Raw genomic sequence first — 25,088 nt, forward strand, 5'->3', positions numbered from 1 at the left:
AAGATAACTAACCTGGCACCAGATTTTGGCACTGTGTCGCTAGCGGCCGGTCCTACTCCATTTCTCCGTAGCTTTTCTTTCAAATAATGGCTTGTTTCTGCCTAACTATGGAACTTCAGAACTTAATTTTTTTTTTCATATTTGTAAAATGCATCCAAAATTACAAATGCAAAGAAAAGTATGGTTATCTGCTTGGTTGCTTAATCCCTAACACCTGTATTTTTTGAGAGCTCTTTTTTCTGAGCTCTTTTTCTCTGAGCCCCATTACAGGCAGTAAGAATATTTATGATTTGAGTTGTTTTATTATGTCTTGAATTTTCTCATGATCACTTTTTTTCTTAAATTCTTCTTAAATTTAACTATAGGTTTTGTACACGCATGTGTGTGCGCACAGCACACACACACACATGCATACACACACAAATACTTGGAGTTGTATTTTTATACCACGAGATACTCAGATTATAGTCACTATGAGAGAATTTCCACTTGTGTGAGTGTTTCCCATTTTAAAGTAAAAGATACTTTTGGGGGAATCTGTATCAAGAATAGTTAGAAAAGTTCTCAAGTGCTCTTGAAATAAACTTCAAAAGAAGACTTTAGACTTGTGATAGCAATTTCATTTCCATTTTAGACTTTCAGTTACACTCACTTGAAACCCTTGTGCCTGTGTGTTATTCCAAGCCTACTAAATTTTAGAGATGAAAAAGCTTATGTTTAGAGAAAATCAAAGGTTAGCAGCACTTTCTAAATCTGAAAGCTTGAGTTCCCCCTTTTTCGGTGTGGTCTTGACTAGTGGTGTCAGAACTGGTGGAGATGGTTCCAGTGGTCAGCAGTGACAGACTGTAGACCCTCCCATTTTATACCGAGTAGCAAGGGAACAGAGATCTCTTTTTACCAAGGGTTACACATTACTGACACTAAAAAGTGTCAGTTGGGAGTTTCTGTTTGCTTGCTTTATGAAGTGCTTCATCTCTGGATTGGAGACATCAGGAGGGCAGGGCCCATCTGTCTCATTCTCTGAGGTATTCCCGTGGTACCTGGTACAGATTGAATCCTCTGTAAGTGTTTTTTAACTGAATGTTTTATATTTCCAGGACATTGTAGCATATATTTTCTGTAGTCTGATCTTTACAGTAACACAGAGGGTGAGTTGGACACAGTATTATTTGTAGATGAGAAAACATGCAGATTCAGAGACTGAGTGGCCTTAGGCAGAGGCAGTGTACGGTAAAGCCAGAGTCTCAGACTTAGGTCTTCTCACTTTAAATACAACTCTCTTTGTTTTTACACTGTATCAGACTCTGTTTTTTCCCTCTGAGTCTCAGGCGACCTTTTAGGGAGGGGATTAGAGGGAGAGGAGTAAATACGGTCTTCTCCTCCAAAACCCTTATGATGGAGGTGGCAGACAGGGCTCCTGGAGGCAGACTGCTGGGTTCTAATCACAGCTCTGTTACTGGCTGGCTATGTGACCTTAGGCACCAAAGTCCATCCACCCTTTCTCTGCACCTACTTCCCCATCTGTGAAATGGACATGTAATAGTATTTCACTCAAAGGGTTGTGAGGAGTGAATCAAATGAATTAATAAGGTTTGTTAAATAAATGGGAAATGCATAATGAAGAATATGAGTACCATGAACTAATAGAACTCAGGAAGTTATAAACCTGTATCACATAAGCACAAAAGAGGTTGAACATGACTAGGTTTCATTTTGGTTTTTTTTTCTGAGTTGCCTTACCCTTTTGTGAGTTAAATAGACCTACTCCAGCCCCCATTTGTCAGCTGCATTTATTGTCATCTTCTGGAATCATTCCCTTTACCTGGCTGCATCCAAAAAATGTTTTCAATTAATTTTTTCTTTTGTAAGAGACAGAGTGTGTGCATGATCATGGGGACGAAGGGGGAGAAAGTGAGAGAGAATCCTAAGCAGGCTCCATGCCCAGCGAGGAGCCTGACATGGGGCTCAGTCTCACAACCCTGAGATCATGACCTGAGCTAAAAGCTAGAGTCAGACACTTAACGACTGAGCCACTCGGGCGTCCCTGAAAAATTTTTTATTAAAACCCACATTCTTCAAAAAGAAAAAACAAAAAACCACATTTTTGAAGAAATATGCAGTGATGAATTACTTACCCCGTTTCCCTAAGAGCCTAATTATAGCTCACACTCCCCCTGTTTAAATCACATAGCCAAGATGTATATGTGCTGTGAGAATTCAGCATTTATTTATAGTCTGTAAACTTGCTTAGTTCTCTTATTGTGTGTTGTTTAGTATATGCTTCATAATAATTCTGATAATTTTTTTATCAGAAAAATCTCATTTAATTTGCATCTCATTTAATCCTTCCAACAAATAAACAAAAACACCCCAGGCTAGGTATTGCCCTCTTAAGAGACTGAGGTTCAGAGAGGATAACTTCCCCAAAGTGGTTGTCCTGGTTAGAGGCATGACCACTCTTTGAACTCTGATCTGAAGCTCAAGCTCTTCACAGCTGGTTTTTGCTGCCTCCTGTCTCTCCATGGAGAGTGTCACTTAGAACGTTGGCACCTAGAGGGCAGGCTGTAGATCTGTGAGGCAAGCTTTGTATAGAGAACTTCAGAGTTCCAGAAACAACTGATATTTACAGTGTGGAAGAGGGAAGAGGTTAATTATATAATTATTATATTATATATATGTTAACTTTTATTATTTATTATTTAATTATTTATATAAGTATTATATCATATTGTTAATTATTATTTATGTATAATATATGATTATTATGTATTATACATATTATAATATAGGAATAAAATATTTATAACAAATACATAATAATTATAATTATATAATATATAAAATACTTATATATTATAATATTTATAATAAATATATAATAAATAATTATTGTATTATCTTTTACTTATATATAATTATATTTATATATAATAATTGTTATTTATTTTAATTATATTGTATATATATTAATTATATAATACTAATTTTGATGACTGGCTGAATTTTCTTTCTTTTTTTTTTTTAAAGATTTTATTTATTTATTTGACAGAGAGAGAGCAAGAGAGGGAACGCAAGCAGGGAGAGTGGGAGAGGGAGAACCAGGCTTCCCGCTGAGCAGGGAGCCCAATGTGGGGCTCAGTCCCAGGACTCTGGGATCATGACCTGGGCCAAAGGCAGATGCTTAACGACTGAGCCGCCTAGGTGCCCCTGAATTTTCATTTTTAAAATGCTCAAGTGAAGTAAAAATACACCTTCTTTTATATATATTATTGTTTTCTCGCTAGATTAATTACTTCAGCTTGTCCACATATAGTTCATGTCCAGCAGCTCTGCTATATTGGAATGTGTCTTCTGTTGTTTAATCAGATATCTGGTCTGTCTGCTTTGCTTTTATATGTTGCGGTCAGTCCAAATGGCGGGTACAGGTCATCTTATATGCCAGTTTTGTCCAGTAGATATTAAATTAAAGCTACTAATCAGGGTGCCTCGGTGGCTTAGTCGGTTAAGCGGCTGCCTTTGGCTCGGGTCATGACTCCCAAGTCCTGGGATCGGGCCCCACATCAGGCTCCTTGCTCGGTGGAGAGCCTGCTTCTTTCTCTCTCTCTGCCTGCCGCTCTGCCTACTTGTGCTCTCTCTGTCTCTCTGTCAAATAAATAAATAAAATCTTAAAAAAAATAAAGCTACTAATAGAGTGAACTCAGAGCTGATTTGTTTGTCCTAGTACATGGCTTCCCCCCCCCCCCCCCCCCCAGTATTCCCAGCTTTTTCTTAGTAACATTACTCTCAGGCACTCTGTGGCTTTGGTGGTGTCATTACATTTAAACTGTGGATGGTGGGCGCCTGGGTGGCTCAGTGGGTTAAAGCCTCTGCCTTCGGCTCAGGTCATGGTCCCAGAGTCCTGGGATCGAGGCCCGCATCGGGCTCTCTGCTCAGCGGGGAGCCTGCTTCCTCCTCTCTCTCTGACTGCCTCTCTGCCTACTTGTGATCTATCTCTCTGTCAAATAAATAAATAAAAAAAATCTTAAAATAAATAAATAAATAAACTGTGGATGGTATCTTAATCCTCACAGACATTCCACATCCTCTATCAGAGACAAGTCTCTGCCATTTTTAAATGAAATACATATAGTAGAATCAACTAGAATGCTAGAATTTTGTCCTTTTTCTCACAGTATAGATTAATTTACCAAGTAACCATTAACCTTGCTTTTTCTGTTTTTAACTGTAGTCCCAGAAGAAAATATTGCAACCATGAAGTATGGAGCCCAGGTTGTAAAAGGGGAGCTGAAGTCTGCCTTATTAGATGGCGATACTCAAAACTACGATTTGGATCATGGATTTTCCAGGCACCCAATTGATGATGACTGCCGTTCTGGCATTGAGATTAAGTTAGGTCAGCCATCTATCATCAATCACATACGGATACTCCTGTGGGACCGAGATAGCCGGTGAGTGATTACTATGACATGGACAGAAAATGACATTATGTTTGATTGACTTGACCTAATTTTGGTTTTACAGATTTGGTGGTTTATTTCCTTCGGATCGTTTTGCTATTTCTCTTGAAGTTTAGTTTTGAGGGAAGAGTTAAAGGCTATATTCCTTTTTAAAAAAATGTTTTTTACTTTTTTCTGCTTATAAAAGTAATGAATAGTGTTTATCATGGAAAACATAGAAAATATAGAAAAGCACAAAGGAGAAAAATAGAAATTGTTAGTAATCTCACTGGCCATTAGTAATCTTTGTATATATCTAACAAGTATATGTCTAACTAGTATTTATCTATCTAACTTTGTATATATTTGACTAGTTACCCGCACATACACATACACAAAACAGAAACCACACATAGTTTTACAAAATAAAGATGAAATGTATAAGGGCTAACTTCACTTTGTAATTCATACATTGTGAGCATTCTGCTCTTTAAATATTCCTCTAGGGACGCCTTGGTGTGGCGCCTTGGTGTGGCTAGTGACTGCCTTCTGCTCAGGTCATGATCTTGGAGTCCCAGGATCCAGTCCCACATCGGGCTCCCTGCTCAGCAGGGAGTCTCCATCTCCCTCTGACCCTCCCCCCTCTCGTGCGCTCGCTCTCTCTCTCTCTCTCTCTCAAGTAAATAAGTAAAAATCTTAAAAAAAAGGTATTTCTCTAAATAAAATATTTCTCTACTATTGTTTATGGCTGTTTGGTATTCTGCCTTCTGGGTTAGCATTTTTTATTTACTTGATTCTTTACTTTCGAATATTATGACTTTTTAAATGCATTTTATCCTATGGATGAAGAAAAAAAAATGTCTTTTAGTGGATTGATAAATGATCATCCTCAAAATAAAGGAAGTTTGTGAAAAATATTTGGTGGGCTCCAGCCTCGGAACCCACCCACTTTGTAGTGGCTTCAAGATTCTGCCTTTCTCGGGGCACCTCTGACACTTATCACCCACCGTAGTTTCTAGGACTCATCCGTGACGCTAAGAAGTACCAGAGCAGTTGGGTGACCAAGAACTGTTTCTCTCATCACTGCCCATCGTTAACCTAAACCCTACATACCCAGAAACTGGTATAGTATTTTAGGCCCTACTCATGCCTCTTTGAGTCTGGGCATGGAGGACTTAGTAGTAATGGTGATGATACCCTTGCATGGTAATTCATTTCTGTTAGCACCGCTGGCCACCACTTGGGCCTTTTAGGCCCTTTGAACCAAATACAAGGGAATCTTCATGAAGTGAGAATCAGCATTTCTCAGAGGCACAGGTGTTCAAGGTCCCCAGGTTGTCTTTATCTGTTTCTCTTTATTAAGAATATATTTCCTGATGGGCACCTGGGTGGCTCAGTTGTTAAGCAACTGCCTTCGGTTCGGGTCTTGGTCCGGGAGAGCTCCACAGGGAGTCTGCTTCTCTCTCTGACCTTCTCCCCTCTCATGCTCTCTATCTCTGTCTGTCTCTCAAATAAATAAATAAAAACTTAAAAATATATATATATTTATTTTCTGATATGTATCTTATTGGATATAATATATGTTTAATTGGCAAAATGGAGCTAATTCACATATCATTCCCAAGAGTCTCTGGGTTAATAATAATGGTATAACAATAATTATATAGCACTTTCATTACTTTTATGTGGTTAGGTACTGTTCTCAAAGTTTTACATATATTCACTCATTTAATTAATAGTGAAATTAGTATAAAGATAACAGAAGAAAAGGTTAGTATGTTTCAGACTGAAAGTAGTTATCGTTCCCATGATGTTAAATATTTATAGGCCACATTGTTTTAATGCGTGCATTACATTCAAAAGGGGACTTAACCACGTAGCAGTTCTTTCTTCACAGAAGTTGTTATAATTCTAAGCAAAGGTGAAAAATTCAGAATCTTAAGCCCAAAAGATCCTGACATGTGTTGTAAAATTATATCCTGCATTACTGATAACCCAGAGAGGTTCAATAAAAGGTTATAACCAGTTTGAGACTGAGCGATAAAATGAATGGGAGTGAGGGGACAGCAGAAAATGAGGGGATGACACAAAATAAGCTGACCTTTTCTGGTCACAACTGTTGGTTGCAGGCTGACATTTATGGTCACCTAAATCTTCTGAGATTGTTCCTGTTGATATTACAGTACAAGTAATAACTGCATCTCAAATTTAAATTTGGCTTATGACAGGGGAATATAGATTTGTGCAGTATGGGACCAGCATCTAATGGTCCAGCATAGCGGACTAGGGGAGGATGATAGGCTATTTTCATTACTGCTACTACTTCAGATTATTAGTTGCCAAATTCTATGTTGTACCCAAAAGAAACACATATTATCTCTACACCATGTCATTTATTTTTCTTCAGGCCACATATTTGTGTGGGATGGTGGGAGACTGAGAGGGAGCAGGAAATAAGCTGGCCTTCCTGGGGGACCATTCTGAGTTGGCTATCCTGAGGGAATAGGGCTGGACACCCAGACTAGGAAAGGTAGAAGGAGAAGGCACACCTCCGACTCCTCGATTTTGTGTCCTCTCTCTGTCATGGTTTTATGAATCTGCTAATACAGCAGGAGCAAGGCATCCTCGCTCTGTTTGGAAAGGAGCAATTATCTTGCATGCTGGATATGTGCCAAACAGGGTGCTGGGCCCTGAACAGATGAAGATAAATATGGCATGCTCCTTGTTCTTAAGCAGCTTGCAATCCAGTAAGGCATACAAACGTGCAGAGAGATAAGCAGTGCGTTGTGGTGCATGCTACGATAGTGGGTCTATACAGATTTTATTATTATCAGGATTTGACTGTTATACAGGAAGTTCTGATAATAATTTGATTGTTATGCAGAAAATGCAATTAGCAAACTGTGTTTTTTTTGTATCTTTTAATGTTTTATTAAAGTATGACTTGTTTTTGTTATTTTAATATGGTACTTTTTTCTGCATTTTTCCTTTTGAATCACAGGTCTTACTCATACTTCATTGAGGTGTCAATGGATGAACTTGATTGGATTAGAGTGATTGACCATTCGCAGTATCTATGTCGTTCTTGGCAAAAGTTGTATTTTCCAGCCCGTGTCTGCAGGTTAGTTCTCATGGCTAATTAATGATTGTGATGTTTTATTTAAGGAAATGTGAACCTTGAGAAATGGGCTATATTTTTTTTTGTCTCAAAGAAGAAGACTTTTTCGGGTTATCAGCTATCAAATGCATCCCAACTAAAAAACTTAGGGAAAATATGAAAACAAAGCATCTTAATTCTAGAGTATATTGTGGAACTGTTTATCCAGTGTTTTGTCCCATACGTATGCCGGAGACCTGCCGTGAACAAGTAGGGACAGAGCACAGGAGAAGTGGAGATGCTCTTTAAGCTCCAAGCTAGACACTGAAAGCAGAGTGATTGTTAGGGGCTGCGTTCTTCCCACAAAAGCCATGGGAGATATTTCTGGAGGCTTCCGTGGTAGTCCTCAGAGCCAGGAGGAGATTCTTGGAGGTTAGTGTGCACATTCTGAATATCTGTGTTCTTTTTCTAGGTCAGTGCTTATCAGCAGAGCTTGACGGAACAAGTGTATCTAGTGGGTTGGGTTTGGGGCAGGGGAGGTTGAGCTGCTGGGGCTCCAGGCTCGCTGTCTCCCTTCAACCAGAGCACCTTAGCTTTTATTGTTGTTATGCATTGTGGCCCCATGGAAGGTTGTTCTTAAAAATTGTTGGTGAGCTACTGTTCTGTGTGCATATATATATATATATATATATATATATATAATTATATAGGTTTTATAGAATTTCAGAAGGTTTAAACCATCTTTTAAGCTTTCTGAAATTCTATAAAACCTATACAATTAATGAATTTGGGAGGGGAAAGATAGTTAGAGGGGCCTGGAATTTTGCTGTTTTCTTTTTTTGTTTTTGTTTTGTTTTTCCTGTTGTAATTTTCCCCTTGGAAATTGCCCTCGGGTGTTCCTTATCTTAAAGTCAAAAGAGCAAAGGCAGAGAATGATTGGTTCGTCTAGACTAGTGTGGCAAGAGGAGAAGAAAAGGTGTATGGTGGGTGTAAACCAGGGACAGTGTGGGACTGGCCTCTTTACCCCCTCCTGTCCCCACCCTCATCTATGACCCCAGCTGACCTCCCACTGTGGCTGTTTTGGAGCAGATGGGGTTGCCCCACGGCACTTAGTCTCTTGGTCAGAAGACACCCTTATACTTAGTAAACTTACGCTCTAACAGCATCAGGCTGAATTCTTACCTCCATCAAGGAACTCCACAAAAACTTTCAGCGTTCTGGTACAGTAAAGAATGTCGCCTACATTTTTTTTATTATGGGTATGGCTGGACACAATATTGTTACCCAGGGATCCTCGTGTGTGAAAATGAAGAAAATCAATTTCATTTCCCCAAAGAAAGACTGAAGTGTTGCAGGTCTGGCAGTGGCTCTTTTATCAGAGGAGTTTTGCATGGATTAAAATGAGAGGGACAAGAAATTGAGTGAAGATTTCGTATCTCCGAGCTGCCTAGGGATATTTTGAGAGTAACACAGGGGCCCCATCTTGGAGGAGGAGATTGAGCCTGCATTGACTCATGTTACTATGATTGTATTGGATTAGAAGATAAGCAGCATAGCAACCAAAGCATCTATGTGGACTGAAGGACTGTGTTTGCAATTTGAAACAAGAGGAACATGGCTCTGAGAACAAAACACCATGAATATAATACTAGCCGTGACAGAATCTGTGAGCTTTACCCACTCAAAAACCCCTACCATATGGAGGGGGATGTGTGTCCTCAGTCATGATCTCAAGCTATACCGTCCCCTTACTTACTAATGGGCAGTATTTATACTTCCCTTTTGTTATTTTGTCTCTACCATGTGGCCTTGCTTTTGTTGATGTAACTTTTATGTCTTGTAGAGGTCGGCGTATTGAAAATGCTCATTTTGGTTTTGGTACAGCCAGTTCCCAACCCTGCTGGAGAAAATTAGAGCAAAGGTGATGTTAGAGATAGCAACAACAAGAAAAGGAAAGAGTCTTGATAGCCATATTAAGAAATAAAATTAAAGAGATTTATAACCACTTTAACATATATTACTACATTCCTTTATAAACTCTGCCTTTTGTAAATGGTTGGGATTTTGGTAGTATTTTAAAATGAACCTAAGAGTAAGTCTCAGTTAATTTTCCAAGGATGTCCTATACTTGGTGTTTCTTTTCTTTTTTTAAAAAGATTATTTGTTTATTTATTTATTAGAGAGAGAGTATGAGCAGGGGGAGGGGCAAAGGGAGAGGGAGAGAGAATCTCAAGCAGACTCCATGCTGAGTGTAAACCCTAACACAGAGCTTGATCTCATGACCCTGAGATCATGACTTGAGCCAAAACCAAGAGTTGGTCGCCCAGCTGACCACACAGGCTCCCCTATGCTTGGTGTTTTTTATCTTCACAATCATTTATTGCCTGTCTAAACAATGTTCTAAATACACATTTTCCAGGGACTTCACTGGGCACATATACATTCTTTCTCTTTGCCTTATTTAGTTTATTTGTACATTTGTATGTCACCTTTGTTTTTCAGTATCCTTTGAGTATTTGTCTTGTCTCTGATACTAAAATTACAACTTCTTGGAAATAAGGAGTAGAGATTGTGATCTTTTAGTATTCTTGGGTGGTACTCAGGCTATGATCTAGTATGTAGTAGGTGCTCTATAAATGTTAGCACAGGCTTCCTGGGGTCAAGGCACTGACTGTATAATGAGGAGAGATCGGTTCAGCATTAATATGTGTATATATTCATTGGTACTTTTGATCCATGTATTTGTTAAAATGTGTATCCGTGCTAGAAAGGTCTCAGGTACATCGTTTGCAAAGGTAATTTCCTATATTTTCATGAGGAAGCCAAATTTTGAGGTTAATCCTGAAGGATGTATCATTATCGAGGAAAGATTACATCAAATATATTCACAAGAGAAGAATGACACTGTGAGTTGGGGAGTGTGAGATTACCTAGCTCTCTCTTGAGTCTTGGCTGGATTGCATGTACATTAGCACATTTTGTTGTGAAAAAACAAAAAACAAATAAAAGAAAACCCCATGGTCTATGGAGTTAGAGCTCTTCTCACCCTCTGGTTTCATTGAATCCTGGCCTGGTGATCTTAGTGAAGTTGTGCCTCTCCAAGCCCTTGTTTCTACACCAGGAAAAACAGAAATAACAACACCATTTAGGAGTCTGCCGTAGAGGGTTTAGATGACAGAGCGTGTGTATGAACATTGAGTACAGTGCCTGGCCCAAAGTAGAGGCTCATAAAAACTAGTGGTTTTTATTTTTATTGTTTTTTGTTTTTATTATTTTAAAATTGTTGGTATTATTATTATTTTTATTTTTTTCTAAATTTTGAGACTCTCCACTGGCATTTGACCTTCAGAGAAAAGAGTCATTCTTGCCATCGTCTTTGGCCATGGTGGCGCTCACTGTGAGGAAACTGTTCCTGACCTCAGGAGCGTAGTCTCCCTGACACATTTCCAGATTGCCAGTCAATACACAGCAGTCTGAAACATGCCTAAAACAGTACACTCCATCTTCATAACCTGGTAGTGATGTGTTCCCAACAGTTGTAATTTGGTAAAGCATTTTTTTTTATTGTAGCAAAATATACATGGCGTACAATTGGCTTTTTATATATCTGTAGAATGTAATTCAGTCTGCACTTCACCTAATTAAGGTAGTGGACATTAACCAGTGGCAATAGATAGGATAACGTCAGGCTTCAAAGCGAGAGTGATTGCTCCAGCTGTAATAATGGTGAGTGGACAGAAATGATCTGCTCTGTCTTCCTGGGTCCGGTTTAGGAATGCGTTGGAGGTTAATTGGGGACTGCTCTATGTAGCCAAAAGCCTAGACTAATAACACACCCCGCTCAGCCCCCTCCTGGGGATGAAGAAAATGGACTTGTCCGTGTTAGTATAATCTTTCTTAAGCACTCAGAATCATGTTATGTCTTAGCAGCTTTCTCTTTCTTAGGAAAAGGCCATTTCTGCTTCACCTTTACATGGTCCTGTGTATCTAGGAAGCTCTCTTCAAGCCCTTCCACTGCCTTCCACGGCTTTCCTGGATGCTGGAGCCCAGGGCTGAACAAAAAATACTAATAGGGAGTGGCAAATATGGAGTGCCCTGGGGGTGTTTTAAAACACTGTCTGGCTGCTTCTCAACAGAGTGCTGGTAATTTGGCAGCCATATAATGTTGCCAAAATAGGAGACTTGAAAACATGGGTGTGAGGGGTGGAGGTGGATTTTCGAGCCTGCAGGTGGCTGGTAGCTGGAATCAGAAAAGTAATTATGGGGCAAAACCCTGGAGTTGAGGAAAGGAATCCCACCTGAAAGTGCAGCCCTCAGGGTGTGCCTGTTGAGAGAGGAAGAAAAGAGTAGATGGCAGACACCTTTGCTTCAGGGGCTGGGCAGAGACAGGAGAGCAGTCACTGAAGACAAGGGACAGGAGGGATGGCCACTGTTCACACAAGACTAAGCTTCTGCCTTTCCTTTTGTTTTTAACTACCATCATGGAAATGTCTTGTTCTTGACATTTTTATTATCAAATTATAATGTGGGACATTTTAAAATCTCGGTAAAGCTTGTCCTCTGGTAAGGTTGTATCCAATTCCTACCAATAGCACGTGAAAATGCTCTTTCTCTGAGCCCTAAACCAATGCAGGCTTGTCAACACGGCCAATGTGAGCTATGATTTGTTAAACAAACACACACACACACACACACCCAAAACCCTTATTTTAATTTACATTTATCATCAATGAAGTATAGTATTGTTTAATAATGACCATTTGTTCTTTTTCATTTATGAAAAGCCTATTTTAGTCTTCTGCATATTTTTCTCCTGAGGCATTTATCTTTTTCTATCTTATCAGAACTTTATTTTGATATATTGATATATACACACTGAGATAGATATAGATATAGATATGCCATTGTTTTGTCCGTCATGTGTTGTGCAATTTGTTTTTAGTTTTTAGTGTTTTACTGGTACTTTTTGCCATATGGAATTTTACTTAAGAGAATGTAGTCCATTCTCTTAATCTTTTTTTTTTTTTTTTTATCTCTGGTCGTTTGCAATCATGTTTAGAAAGGTATTTCACACTCCAGCATGTTATAAGTTTTTTCTACTGTTTGTTATTTTTGTCTTTATATCTAGATGTGTAACTCAGCCAGAACATTTTGTGTGTGTGTTTCAGGTAAGGATAGTCAGTTGATGAAGACTATTTATTTAGTAATGTTCATTACCACACAAATGTGAACAATCATATTTATCATATGCTAAATACTAGCATATACTCTGTTTCACTGATTTCTTTGCCTATAGCTGGAAGTGTTTTAATTATTGTAGTTTCCCTTCCCTCCTTTTTTTTCTTTTCTTAGAATGAGATATTATAATGTGCCAAATGCATCATGGGGAAAAGAAAGGGTGTTATAAAGCATCTGCCAGCCTGTCTTCTGGTCTCAGTGGTCACATTAGAGGCCATAAATGATGATAAACATCTCACTAGCATGGTTCTACTCTCACGTACGACAAGAAATTTAGGCATGCTTCACCAGCTAGGGAAATAGATTTTTCTTCATATATTCATCTGTTGTTCATTCATTCATCACTCACTCATCCAAAATAAGCTCCTACTCTGTGCTATACATTGTACTTGATACCCAGGCCACAACACCTGAAGAAGATTAACACGGCTTCTGCTGTCATGGAATCTGGGAGGAACCAATCTCAACAAGTAAGAAGAATGCATCAAGTTCTTTCAAGTGTTGTGAAGATGGTGCTATGATAGGGACTGATGGGGGGCCATGCGTGGGTCTGGGCGGGGTGGGGGGTGGGGGATATTTGCAATATGTGGTCTGGGAAGGCACTAGAGGGGAGATGGTGTTTTTGACTGAGTGAAAGGAGTGCTATTTCCCGGTCATTGTTTTAGATATTTAGCCTTTCTTTGGTGTACATTGACTGTTATTCGGGAGTAATGGGTCTCCTGTAGGAGGCCTCATTAGATGAATACTAAAACTGTACTGTGTTTTGGTATAGGGCACTTTAATCTCTTGTTGCTACCATACATTCCAGGTCCCTCCTCATCCCTGCCATCATTAGAGCAGTATAATTTTTTTTTTAACCCATCTTCATTAGATTATAGTACCTACACAGTGCTGTAGATCTACAGGACATAAAACAAATGAGAAAATACACATTGCTATTTATGGAAGCATTTTTTGCCAACCTTATTCACATTGTAAAATAGCTATGTGTCTCCTTTCTTTTCTCTCTTGTTCTCCCCTGCCCCCATAACCGGGCATTGATATATTTATTTACTTTTAAAGGAAGGCGCTTCTACATTATTCATTGGCTCACCAGGATGCTTTAGAATTGTAGCTAGAATTATGCTGAGCCTTTACTTTCTTTATGTGATTGGCGTCTTCAGAATTCAAGAAATGTCTTATTCAGATGTAAAGGAAAAAGGAATAGTTTCACGTTAAAAAAGTAATCATTTTCGTTCATACTTAGTTTGAATTGTACCTCTGCCTACAACTTTGATGTCATGATTGAACTAGCATAGAGCAATCCTGAATTCGGAGGAACATTTTCTTCCAAGAATGCAAAGCAAAATGTAGCCACATGGTGTCACTAAATCATAACAATTTTATTTGAGGCCAAAGAGAGGTTGAAATTGCCTTTTTTTTTTAATCCGTATTTATATATCAATTGTTCTGAAGTCTGTGATTTGTGAAATAACACGTGAAACTATTTGTACCATTTAAGCCTTTCAGCTCCCGGGAAGCATTAATTACGTCCGAAGCCCGGAGATGTACATGCAGGTACTAGCTGGCTCCTGACTCCTCATCTACAAAGTGTAGCACATATGTGGGCCTCTGTAGTACAATCAGTCAGGTTCATACAAATAAGGGTTTTTTCCTTTTTAATTTAAATCTTCCTTTGGAATTTCAAACCAAACGGAAGAGGAACTCAAAGGGGATGAGCCACTAAGTATTTATAAGGAATCAGGAACAGAAGAAAGGAAGATGAGGAAAAGACAGGATTACAGGAGCTCAGGAGAGACAGGAAGGGGATGGTCTAACATTGATTGAGCATTATCTCCCACCAGACACATCATTACCTTGTGTGATCCTCACAATAGCTCCGTGAGGGAAATGCCACTAACCACCTAATTTTACAAACAAGGAAATTGAGCCTTAGAGAAGCTAAATGTGCAGGTCCCTCAGAACGCACAGTTAGCATCCCAGTCCTGCATTGCTTCTGCAGGATGTGAGGTAAAGCATCAACTCTGGGGTGGTGCGGGAGGAGACTTGCAGCCCTGAAGGAGCTCTTGCTACCTCTTGGGCCGCAGCAGTTTCCTGGAATCCCCGCAGAGATGCCCCAAGCAGAGTGGCCGCAGCCTGCTCTGCTGGCGCTGGGCACAGCTGCCCCAACACCAGGCTGCTGGCCATGTGGATGGGGAGGGTGAGGACCAGGAGCAATTGGGAAGTTTGCACTTTTAAAATGCTCCAAAGGGAGAATAGCAATCCTTTATCTAGGTGTGTTTTGTCAGTTTGTCGATAGAGCTTTGAATTTTCCAGCCCTTTAGTTCCTAATAAGATCATTTTGGACTTTATTATTACATAGTGAGCCTGATGTTCTTAACTCCTGATTTGTTTTGCTTCCACTGTATTTAGAAACATACTTTATATATTATGAAGTCTCTCTTCATGAGCTCTTTTCACATCCTGAATTGCTGTTTTTCTTTTTTTAAGTTTAGAAATTTTCTATTTATTATTTCACCTACAATCCTCTTATTAGGCCAAAAAAAAAAAAAAAAACCCGCTGTGTTTTATATTCAGTAAGACCTTTGAGACTGGCTGTTTGTGCTTAAGTTATTCAATTGCATCCAGGCTTTTTTGTTTCATTTTGTTTAAAGGGTAATAACACGTTGAACTTTTGTGTGTGCAGTGGAGGAGTTGGAATATGAGAAAACAGAACAGGGTTGTCCTTTTCCTTTGCATTTTATTTTATAATTTTAGAATATAAATAAGTGTCTTTTAATAAGCCTATTGTATGAGATGATGTTAATAACACTAATGACCTGTTATTATTGCCACAAACAGCCGTTGTCTGTTTTTCGTCCTGGAAGGGCAAGCACTATATTTGGTGCTGCTAATAGTTGCTTCCCAAGTAGTTAGGTCCAGGATCAAGTTCAGACAGCACCTCTCTGGGTGAGCATCAGAATCCTTTTTCTTATGCTTTCACTCTCCTCAGTGCTACTCTGTTATTTACAGCATTTTGTCCTGTGGACATTGATTCAACAAACATGGACTGAACACCTGCTATATTTGCAGGCACTTAGGTTAGGTGTCAGGCGTAAAAGGATGAACAAGACACACTCTGCTCCCCTTCTAGGGACTGATAAAGTAAAATGTCGTTGGTGCATTAATAAGGGAATACATAGGTAATGCAGGAGTATGGCTGTGGGGATTCCTACAGAAGAGAAGATTTGAAGTGAGTAATAAAGGACCAAGGGATTGAGCAGGCAAACAAAAGGAGAAAGGATGTCCTATGTATGCAGGACACCTGCCCAGGGCAGAATCTGCACTGGACTTGGCCAAACCTAAACTATTTTCTCAAAACTCTCCCATCATTGGTTCCTTCTTCTTCCCTAACTTCATCTTTGGTTCTTTTTTTTTTTTTTTTAAAGATTTTATTTATTTATTTGGCAGAGAGAGATCACAAGTAGGCAGAGAGGCAGGCAGAGAAAGAGGGAAGCAGGCTCCTCGCAGAGCAGAGAGCCCGATGCGGGACTCGATCCCAGGACCCTGAGATCATGACCTGAGCCGAAGGCAGAGGCTTTAACCCACTGAGCCACCCAGGCGCCCCCTCATCTTTGGTTCTTATTAAAAATGCCTTATTTTGTCTCACCAGTTGAAATCGTCCATTTACTACTTACCTTCCCATACCTCCCTAAGCTCTGAGACATGTACATGAATGACAATCCTCTTCTTTATATGACCTTGTAGAACTGTTTCAGTTTATTTTTTTATTTAAAGTTTTTTTTTTTTTTAAACTTCTTTCAACAAGATTAGAAGACTCCATGGGGAGAACTGTAAATTAGGTTAGTTTTCATAAATAATATTCAGAGAATAGTAAAAATTTGCAAGAAGCAGAGAAAAAATTCCTGTTTTGGAGGCAGGATTTGAATCAATGTATCTTTTGCTTAGAAAAATAATGCATTTCCATAGGTACTTCATCATTGAGTACATGCCACCGGTAAGGAAATTGATCTTAGTATGTCAATTTTCCTATTTGAGATCTCCTTTTGGAACCTGTTTTTATACTTCAGTTCTTCCAACATTTACTTAGGAACTTAGGAAATCCTGAACCAGGAAGCCAGAGTTTGAACTACTGAGCATGGGACTGTGGGTCTGTCAAGTAGAAAACAAGGGAGGAATAGAATACAGAGCCATCTGGGACTCTGGGTCCCTTAATATGAGCGAGGGGCCTCCAGCATAGGTGAGCTATGGAACCACGACTGAAAATGGTGGGACAGAGTTTCCAGGATTTCCTATACAGCTTCCAGAATGAATCAGAAAATGCTATCAGTGGAGTAAAACTTCGTTGACTTTGCTTTTTGAAAGATCAAGAAGAGAGAAGGACAGTTAGACCGCAGATCTTGGAGGTCAGAAAAAAGAAGTTAGACACAGATTTATTTGTGAAATACGTAGTCATTTCTGATCCTGTTTACTTTGGAAATGGTAATCTAAAGAAGATACTGGTGAAGTAGTTAATTGTCTCCATGGAGAGTTAGGCCTGTGTATATTAATATTTCACCCCACATGGCCTAGCAGTGATTGCTCTGACTTTTAGCATTTATAGCTTAAATCACCCAATTTAGCCATTAATTATATAATATATCTTGTGTGCCTCTTTAATTATTTTGTCATCCCTAGACCTTACTGTATATTCCTTTGGTAGTAGTTGCTCATCAGATATGTTGTTGAATCTCTCTAGCCCTCTAACATTCCTGAGTGAAGGTGCCTGAATAATTGTTTTTCTGGAAAAATCCTTTTAACATTGCTATTTTTTCCCCCAGCATTAGAAGGAGACACTAGGAAATAAGATTTTGTAATATTTCTTTCCATGGAAAATATGCTCATAGAGGACTGTATGTACAAGTCCCATGGTTAATAAAACCATCAGAGCTTTCTCAGTGATCCTAATAAACGATACAAGTTCCCTAGATCTGGGTGCTTTCTGTGGATACAAGGTTGGCTCAGGGGAGAACGGACCAGAAGTGAAACCAGATTGCTTGTCTGCTGCCAGAAATTCTGGGCAGCATGCCATACTTGGTTCACCTTCTAAAAATTCATCTCCCAATATGAAAATGGAGGGCTCGATCCCTGCAAGGAATGGTGGTAGCATGAACACTTGGACTTCCTTCAGCCCAGAGGACTTGATGGATGTGAGGAAAGGTGGGGAAACCGATTGGGGTGGCCTGGCAGCTTTGACCCCATTTAAGAGCTGTAATGTTTTCTTTAGCAGTCTTACTTCATTATGTCTCAAATTACAATTTCGTAAGTTCATAATTGTTCTCCCAAATAATGTGGGTCATATATACACATGAATATGTTCTGCCTGATAGGAAGCTGTAGGTTTAATTTCTAATAGTCCTAGAAATTCTCTGCACATTATGAAGCTATTAGGATGTAACAGCTGTTTTACTTCTTTCACCCTGCAAAAGAAATGTGATGCAGACTAAAATGATCAGTAATTATGTATTTTGAAAGCTAAAGCTCCAGTTACAGAAAAAGCTAATTTACACATTAGATACTGATAAAACTATAGTATGCTATGAGTTTCAAAGTTCGCGTTATCTCTTGCCTAAGACTATGAAAGAGAATCTGTGCCAAAAGACATTTTCCCTCTTTGAAATCCTCTTCTGCATTGCCTATTGTAATTTTGAAGTTGCAAATCAACAGTAATGAAGAACTGCTTGATATTTTTCTAAGGAAAAAAATTAGAAGGAATGTGAGAGGGAGTAGGATTTAGAAGGATTTTATTTTATTTCTGTTGATCAGTGCCTGCCATCTGCCTTCCATTTAATGTTGTAGAAGCATGCATGCGTTTCTCAGTTCTGAACAGATGATGTGCATGGTTTGTTGAGATATATGTGTATTCTGGATGTGTGTGTGTGTATATATACCTACAGTGCTTAAAATCACACTTAAAGTGTAAAACAGATAATGAGTCTCCATTTTGGGCTAATTTTCATATTTGGCTCTTGTACACAAAAGACTACAATGACACTGATTTTCTTTTCTACTTTAGAATCAGCACTAACCAGCTGTCAACAGATATTTTGATTAAACACTTTCCTTTATTGGGGAACTTTGGGGCACATTCTTTGTATAAACATATTGTTTTCTTTGATTTCAAGGGACGTATTTTCAATATGATTCATGGATGCATCACACCGGTAAGCTGTCATGCACAAAAATATATTTTTCTCTGTAAGCTTCCTTTTTACCATTGATTTCTCTGGGGCAAAAATGTCGCTCAGAACAGAATATTCCAACTCAGGTTATTTGCCTGAAATAAAGGTGGTAAATAAATGTGTAAGCCTGCTTTAAGTAAACTGAAAAATTTAAAGCACAGATTCCCTAAACTAGACTTTTCCAAGAGATTTTTAAAGGAGATCTAATAGTTCCTCTAATACGTTTAAAATATGATTTGAGGATAGACATTTTGTTAATATTTTGACAAATATACATTTAGTCTTTCTTCCATGTTTAACATACATAAGCATTTTATTTATAAAAATGGTATTATGGAGTATATACTATTTTGAAACCTTGCACATATGTATTTATATTCTCTGTGACTATTGTTCCATGTCAGTCTGTAAACATTTGCTTTATCCTTTTGAATAGCACAATATTCTGAATGTGCTGTTGTTTACCTAATAGTGCCCTACTGAGGGATTTAGGATGTTTTTAGTTTTACTATTATAGAACACTACAGTCTTTGCATACTTATCTGATTATCTCTTCACCTGGGCAGAGTTAAAGGATATGATCATCATAAAATGCTAAACTATTGGTAAATGCTATCCAAAAGCATTGTACCAGTTTATTCCTACCAGGAGTATATGATAGTACCTATTTCTCCCTGTCCTTATCAACAATGAGCATTATCATTGTTTCTAATCTTTTGTCAAGCTGATAAGCAAACTGGTCTCTCATTTGTTTTATTGTACAGATTTTTTATCATTTGTTAAGTTAAACAACTGTACATCTGTTTGTTGATAAGCACCCATATTTTCATCAAAAAGATGAAATTTGAGTCAGCCTAAAAGAATGGGTTGAGTTTTGATTGGGTAATCTTAGAGGGCTTTTTCTGTGATGTCATCTAGGAAAGTGATCCTCAACTGGGGGCAATTTTTTCCTGTCCCCCCCTCCCCAAGGGACATTTGGCAACGTCCAGGGACATCTTTGGTAGTCACAATTAAGGGGCAGGGTGCTACTGGCATCTAGGGGTAATAGGGGTGCTTCTAAATACCCTGCAGTGTACAGCACAGCCTCCTATGACAAAGCATTATCCAACTCAAAATGTCAACAGTGCCAAGGATGAGAAGCCCTGATTGGAAAAGGTTGTGATAATTCCACACGTGAAGGGGGCTTGAATAAGATGTCTTTGTTTAAATGGAGAAAGAGCATATCTGTGAAAGACATTCAAAGGAAAAACCAGCCAAAGCCAATGACTGGTTGAATATGGAATAATAATGACAAAAAGTTGAGGCAAAGAGAGCTTCAAAGTTTGGAACCTAGGTGGCCAGGAGGTGGACATTGGTAGACAGAAATTCTGAGGGAGCCAGTGTGAGCTAGTTGTAGAATTAGTAGTTAGGAAACAAATGGTGCCACTCTTGCTATTTCATCTGCTCTGCTTTTATATAGTGAGTTTTTTATTTTATGTGTGGTGCCAGGATTGTCTTCGGTTTTGGATTACAAAATCTCTAACTAGTATCAAACATTTGATCTCAAGCAGTTTCCTCTTTTGGAAATGTTCTTCTTTCATCTCTAGCAACTGAAATCTGGTCCATTTATGTAGTAAGCTGAAGTGCCATTTCCTCTAGGAAATCTTCCCTAATCTCCCCATATGAAATAAAACTATGTTTTCCTCATTTATTCAACAGATAGTTATTAAGTGCCTGCTACATGACAGGCACTGTGCTAGGTAGTAGAGCTCCAGTGGAGAGCCTTAAACACACATCCCTGCCCTTGTGGAGTTTACAGCTTAGCAGGAGAGTCAGATATTAAACAAAATAATTACAAAGTAAAGGGAGCTGTGATAAAGGCAAAGAAGGAAGACATAAGTGAGCATTGGAGGTATAGCAGAGGAACACAGTTTCAGCTGGGTGAGTCAGGGGAGGTCCTTTAAGGAAAGTGCTGTTTAAGTAGAGACCTTCATGATGATTAGCAGTAAAGTAGGCAAAGCAAAAGCCAGGGAATTGGGAAAGTGTTTGGAGCAAGGACAGGAAAGCTTTGAGGGAGAAGAGATGATCTGTTTAAGGGCATGAAAATAAGTCATTGTGGCTGGAGAGTAGTGGTGAGGTAGAGAGGAAGAGGTAGGTGGTGGGCAGGTTGTTTGGGACTGGCAGAGTCATGTAAAGGAGTTTGTGGTCTAGCGAATGTGTAGTCCCGGGGAGGGGATTAAGCAAGGATGTGACATGATCTGTTTTTTGAAATTTTTTGAAGACCTGTTTTGTGGGAAGTAGGTTGACTTGGTGGGAAATGAGTTGGGAGGCCTTTACTATAGTTTAGGAGAGGTGTGGTGGTTGCTTATGTAAGGAAGGTGGCAGGGAAGGTAGGAAGAAGTGGATGGATTTGAGATGTGTTCTTTAGATTATGAGACTTCCACTAAGTGTTGTTCCATATACAGGTTAGGAGCTGAAAAAGGAGGTCCAGGTTGGAAGTAAGAAATTTAAGAGTTGTTGTCTTAGAGCATGGTGTTTGAAACCATGGGAGTTTATTAGCTTCAGAAGAGACAGAATGTGCTCGAGTGCAGGAGATGAAAAGAGGACCTAGAACTGAGTCTGAGTGCTCCAGAACTTGATCAAATGGGAGAGGAGGTGCCAACAAAGGAAATGGGGAAGGAGTAGCCAACAGGAGAAGTGTGGCTTCAGGAAGGAGGGACAGGTCAAGATGCCAGATGTCCCTGAGAGATCAAGTAGATGAGGAAGGAAGAAGATCCCTTGGCCTTAACAACATGGAGTACACTGTACACCCCCTTGCCATCCCGCACCACATAGCTGACGTGGTGGGTGTGGAAGCCAGGTTAGAGTTGGTTAAAGAAATAAATTTATAATGGATCATGAGATGTAAAGTGCCTATACTCATTGAGGGGGTAGGTTCTCCCCTTGCTGAAACCCATTCAAAGAAAATGTGTCTGTAAGGATGCTGGTTGCAGCACTATTTGTAGGCGTCAGAAAACCATAAACTGCCAAAATGCCCATCAAGAAGGGAATTCATGTAAATTAAAAAGAATTAATTGTAGCTACATGAATTGACCTAGAAGGATTTCCATAAAAATTGTTAGATGAAAAGCACACGATGCAGATGCTGTGTTAATTATGATGCTTCTTTCATCAACAAGCAAACTACCTTAAATGTGTATATAAATGTCTATATGGATTTATAGGAGCATAGAGAATGGTGTGGAAGGTACACATTGAACTTCAATATTGATTACTTAAGGAAAATAAAGATGGGGTAAGGAAAGTAGATAGTGTTCAATTTTTATTTACTTTTTGCTATGCTTGCCATAACATCATTTTTTAAATTAAAAAGATTTGAACTTAAAAACCTCTTGGATGTGAGCAAGTGGAGAAAGAAAGAATGGATAACTCTTTTGAGAAACTTGGCTCTGAAGGTGTATAAAGAGACAGGATGGAAGGTAGAGATGGATGTGCTTTAAGGATGAGAGGTACAAAGGCATGTTAAATGTTGAATGAAAGGATCCAGGAGAGAGAGATTGAGGAGGGAGAGAGAAAGCCAGTGCATTGAGAGAATCCTTCATTTTGCATGACAGGAGGAAGGAAAGAGAGGACAAATCTAGTCCCTGGCTGCAAGTACCAGTGTGATGGGTTCTGTTTCCTTTGGGACCTATGGAATCCACACCAGCTGTGGGGTGAAAGGGGCGTTGGAGGTTCAAATAGAGAGGAGAAAGGCAGAATATGCATAGTTGTTGCAGACCCTGGGTGACTGACTCCGTTTGAGTCTATTTGACTGTTTCTTTGAGACTGGTAAGTAGTGCCTGTAAGATCTGCCAGTAATGATTGCACCTGCCTTATGTGGTTGTCTTTGGTGACATTCTGTTGGTCAGGTTCATGTTCAGAAAAATAGGTGGTTGATGGGACGCCTGGGTGGCTCAGTTGGTTGGACGACTGCCTTCGGCTCAGGTCATGATCCTAGAGTCCCGGGATCGAGTCCCGCATCGGGCTCCCGGCTCCACGGGGAGTCTGCTTCTCTCTGTGACCTTCTCCTCGCTCATGCTCTCTCTCACTGTCTCTCTCTCAAATAAATAAATAAAATCTTAAAAAAAAAAAAATAGGTGGTTGAGGCATGGGTGGGGAGTTCGCTAGTCCAGTATGATAGCTGGTGGTGGGGCAGGAAAGTAGCGGGAATTTGCAGAGACTCAGGAAGAAAAGTCTAAAGATTATTGCTGCTGGGAGAGGGATGATAATTGCTCACTTTCAGGTATTTTTTTCTCCTTCATTTTTGTTTTATGTGCCCCCCCATCTTGACCAGTACTGTCATTTTTCAGTGCTTGTAGAGAACCACTTTTTTTTGACCTGTTAACTGTGAAGATGTTAGCTTGTTTCCGGCTTTCTTAGAGCTCTTGAAAACAGATCCTGGAGCTTATCTTCAAATATAAAACTTAGGTAAACCTATGTGTGCAACCCAATTCTGGAAAGAAAACAAACTAAGAAAAAGTGTAGGTTTAATTGAAACTGAAAATACGGCCTTGATGGTACTTGTCGCCATGGCCTGTGTCATACCTAGAAGGGCACGGCAGTGTTTGCAAACTTTTCCATCGCTTGGTCAACTGAGAGATTATTGTGAACATTGTCTTTGAACAGTACTTGTTATTTGACCACTAGCCCCTGGTTTTATCAGTTTTTTACTTATGTTGTCATCTTAGAGAAGACATGACCAATAGATATGACATCTTTGGAATAGACCTTAGGAATGGGTTTTATTGCTGTCATGATGTGTTTTAAAATATACCTTATGGAATGTGGGTCCGAAGGACTCTGACTCACATATTGATCTCTAGAGGTTTGGGGTTTGTTTTCTGTTTTGTTTTGTTTTTTACTATAAATTGTTGATATCTTATTTTTAAAATGACATTATATTTGGTGTGTTAATAAGGATGGATGCCTTCTGAGTACTCTGTGCTTTTATATAAATTACTTTTTTCAATTCTTAAAATAATTCTTGAAGATAGATTTGGTTATTTTCATTTTAGAAACCCTCAGAAAGGCTCAGCCTTGCCTAGGGTCTCACAGCCAGAAAGATCTAAGTGAGGTGTTGTACAGTGTCACTGAGAGAGAATCCATTCACTTATCTAAATAACTTCTTATTTGTAAGGTTTAGCGGATATGTGCTTGGGTCTAGCACCTCATTTTTGGGAGGGAGGAGCTTTATTTTATAAGACTGGCTTTATCAAGGAGTTCTGACAAATTCCACATAATGATAGCAGAGCACCTTGTTTTTATACATAGGTAGAGCCTCATCAGAGACTTCTGGAGGTTTATATGTTGCCATATGCCTAGAAGAAGGAGGTATTTATCCAGCTAAGCCATGGCTTATAACACAGGTACTGCCCACAGTTTTCCAGACACTTTTAAGTATTTCATTTGGTCTTGGCTGGGAGTTGAGCAACCCTTGCATTTCACACATGGGAAAGGTGGGACTTGGAGATCACAATGAGTTTACCATCACATAGCTGGAATACAACATTTGGGATTGAGGACCAGGTCTGTCTAACTCTAAAGGTCTTTTTTAACACACAGTGCTGTCTTTCCCATCTCTGTTTCCCATCTCTGTTTATCATCTTGTGGCATTGTCTTTCTTTTCTTGTGAGGCTTCAAAGATAAAAAAATTTTGTTTTATTTTGGACTTCAGGATTCTGAAGTAATAGCTTTTCCTGCAGGGCGATCAACACACGCACACACACACACACATACACACACACAGTCACACACTCTATAGAACAAGGATAATATCCATATGCTACATATTTTTTAATCTTTTTAAAGCCCTTAGTAGCCTCAGTAGATACAGATTCTTACGGCTGCCAGATATACATTTGGATGCTTAAATTAATAAGTCAAGATTTTAATTTTGCTGCTGTGATTAGCGAACGAGGCCAGAATAAAATCATTTCCATTATCAAAGAGGAGGATGCATACTAGGTATCATTTTATTCTGTCTATTTATACAATGATGATAGGGCACGCAGACAGGTAGTATTAAAATGGGGATGTTTCTCGGATTTACTTGTAGTCTTCTGAGAAAGTTTTCTAGTT

At 39.1% G+C, this 25,088-nt stretch overlaps 1 protein-coding gene across 5 annotated transcripts in view; it reads left to right on the forward strand.

The window, feature by feature from the left end:
• BTBD9 (BTB domain containing 9) overlaps positions 1 to 25,088 on the forward strand; it is a 435,224-nt gene that overhangs the window by 59,570 nt on the left and 350,566 nt on the right. For all 5 annotated transcript variants that reach the window (XR_007128303.1, XR_007128302.1, XM_047735015.1 and 2 more), the window contains exons 5-6: positions 4,229 to 4,448; positions 7,438 to 7,557. Coding sequence is in view for 3 of the 5 variants with exons in the window: in XM_047735015.1 (XP_047590971.1) it covers positions 4,229 to 4,448; positions 7,438 to 7,557 (340 nt within the window). In the remaining 2 variants the exon portion in view is untranslated. The remainder of the gene's footprint in view (positions 1 to 4,228; positions 4,449 to 7,437; positions 7,558 to 25,088) is intronic.

This window comes from Lutra lutra, chromosome 6 (genome assembly GCF_902655055.1).
Source record: "Lutra lutra chromosome 6, mLutLut1.2, whole genome shotgun sequence".
Classification (NCBI taxonomy): Eukaryota; Metazoa; Chordata; class Mammalia; order Carnivora; family Mustelidae; genus Lutra; species Lutra lutra.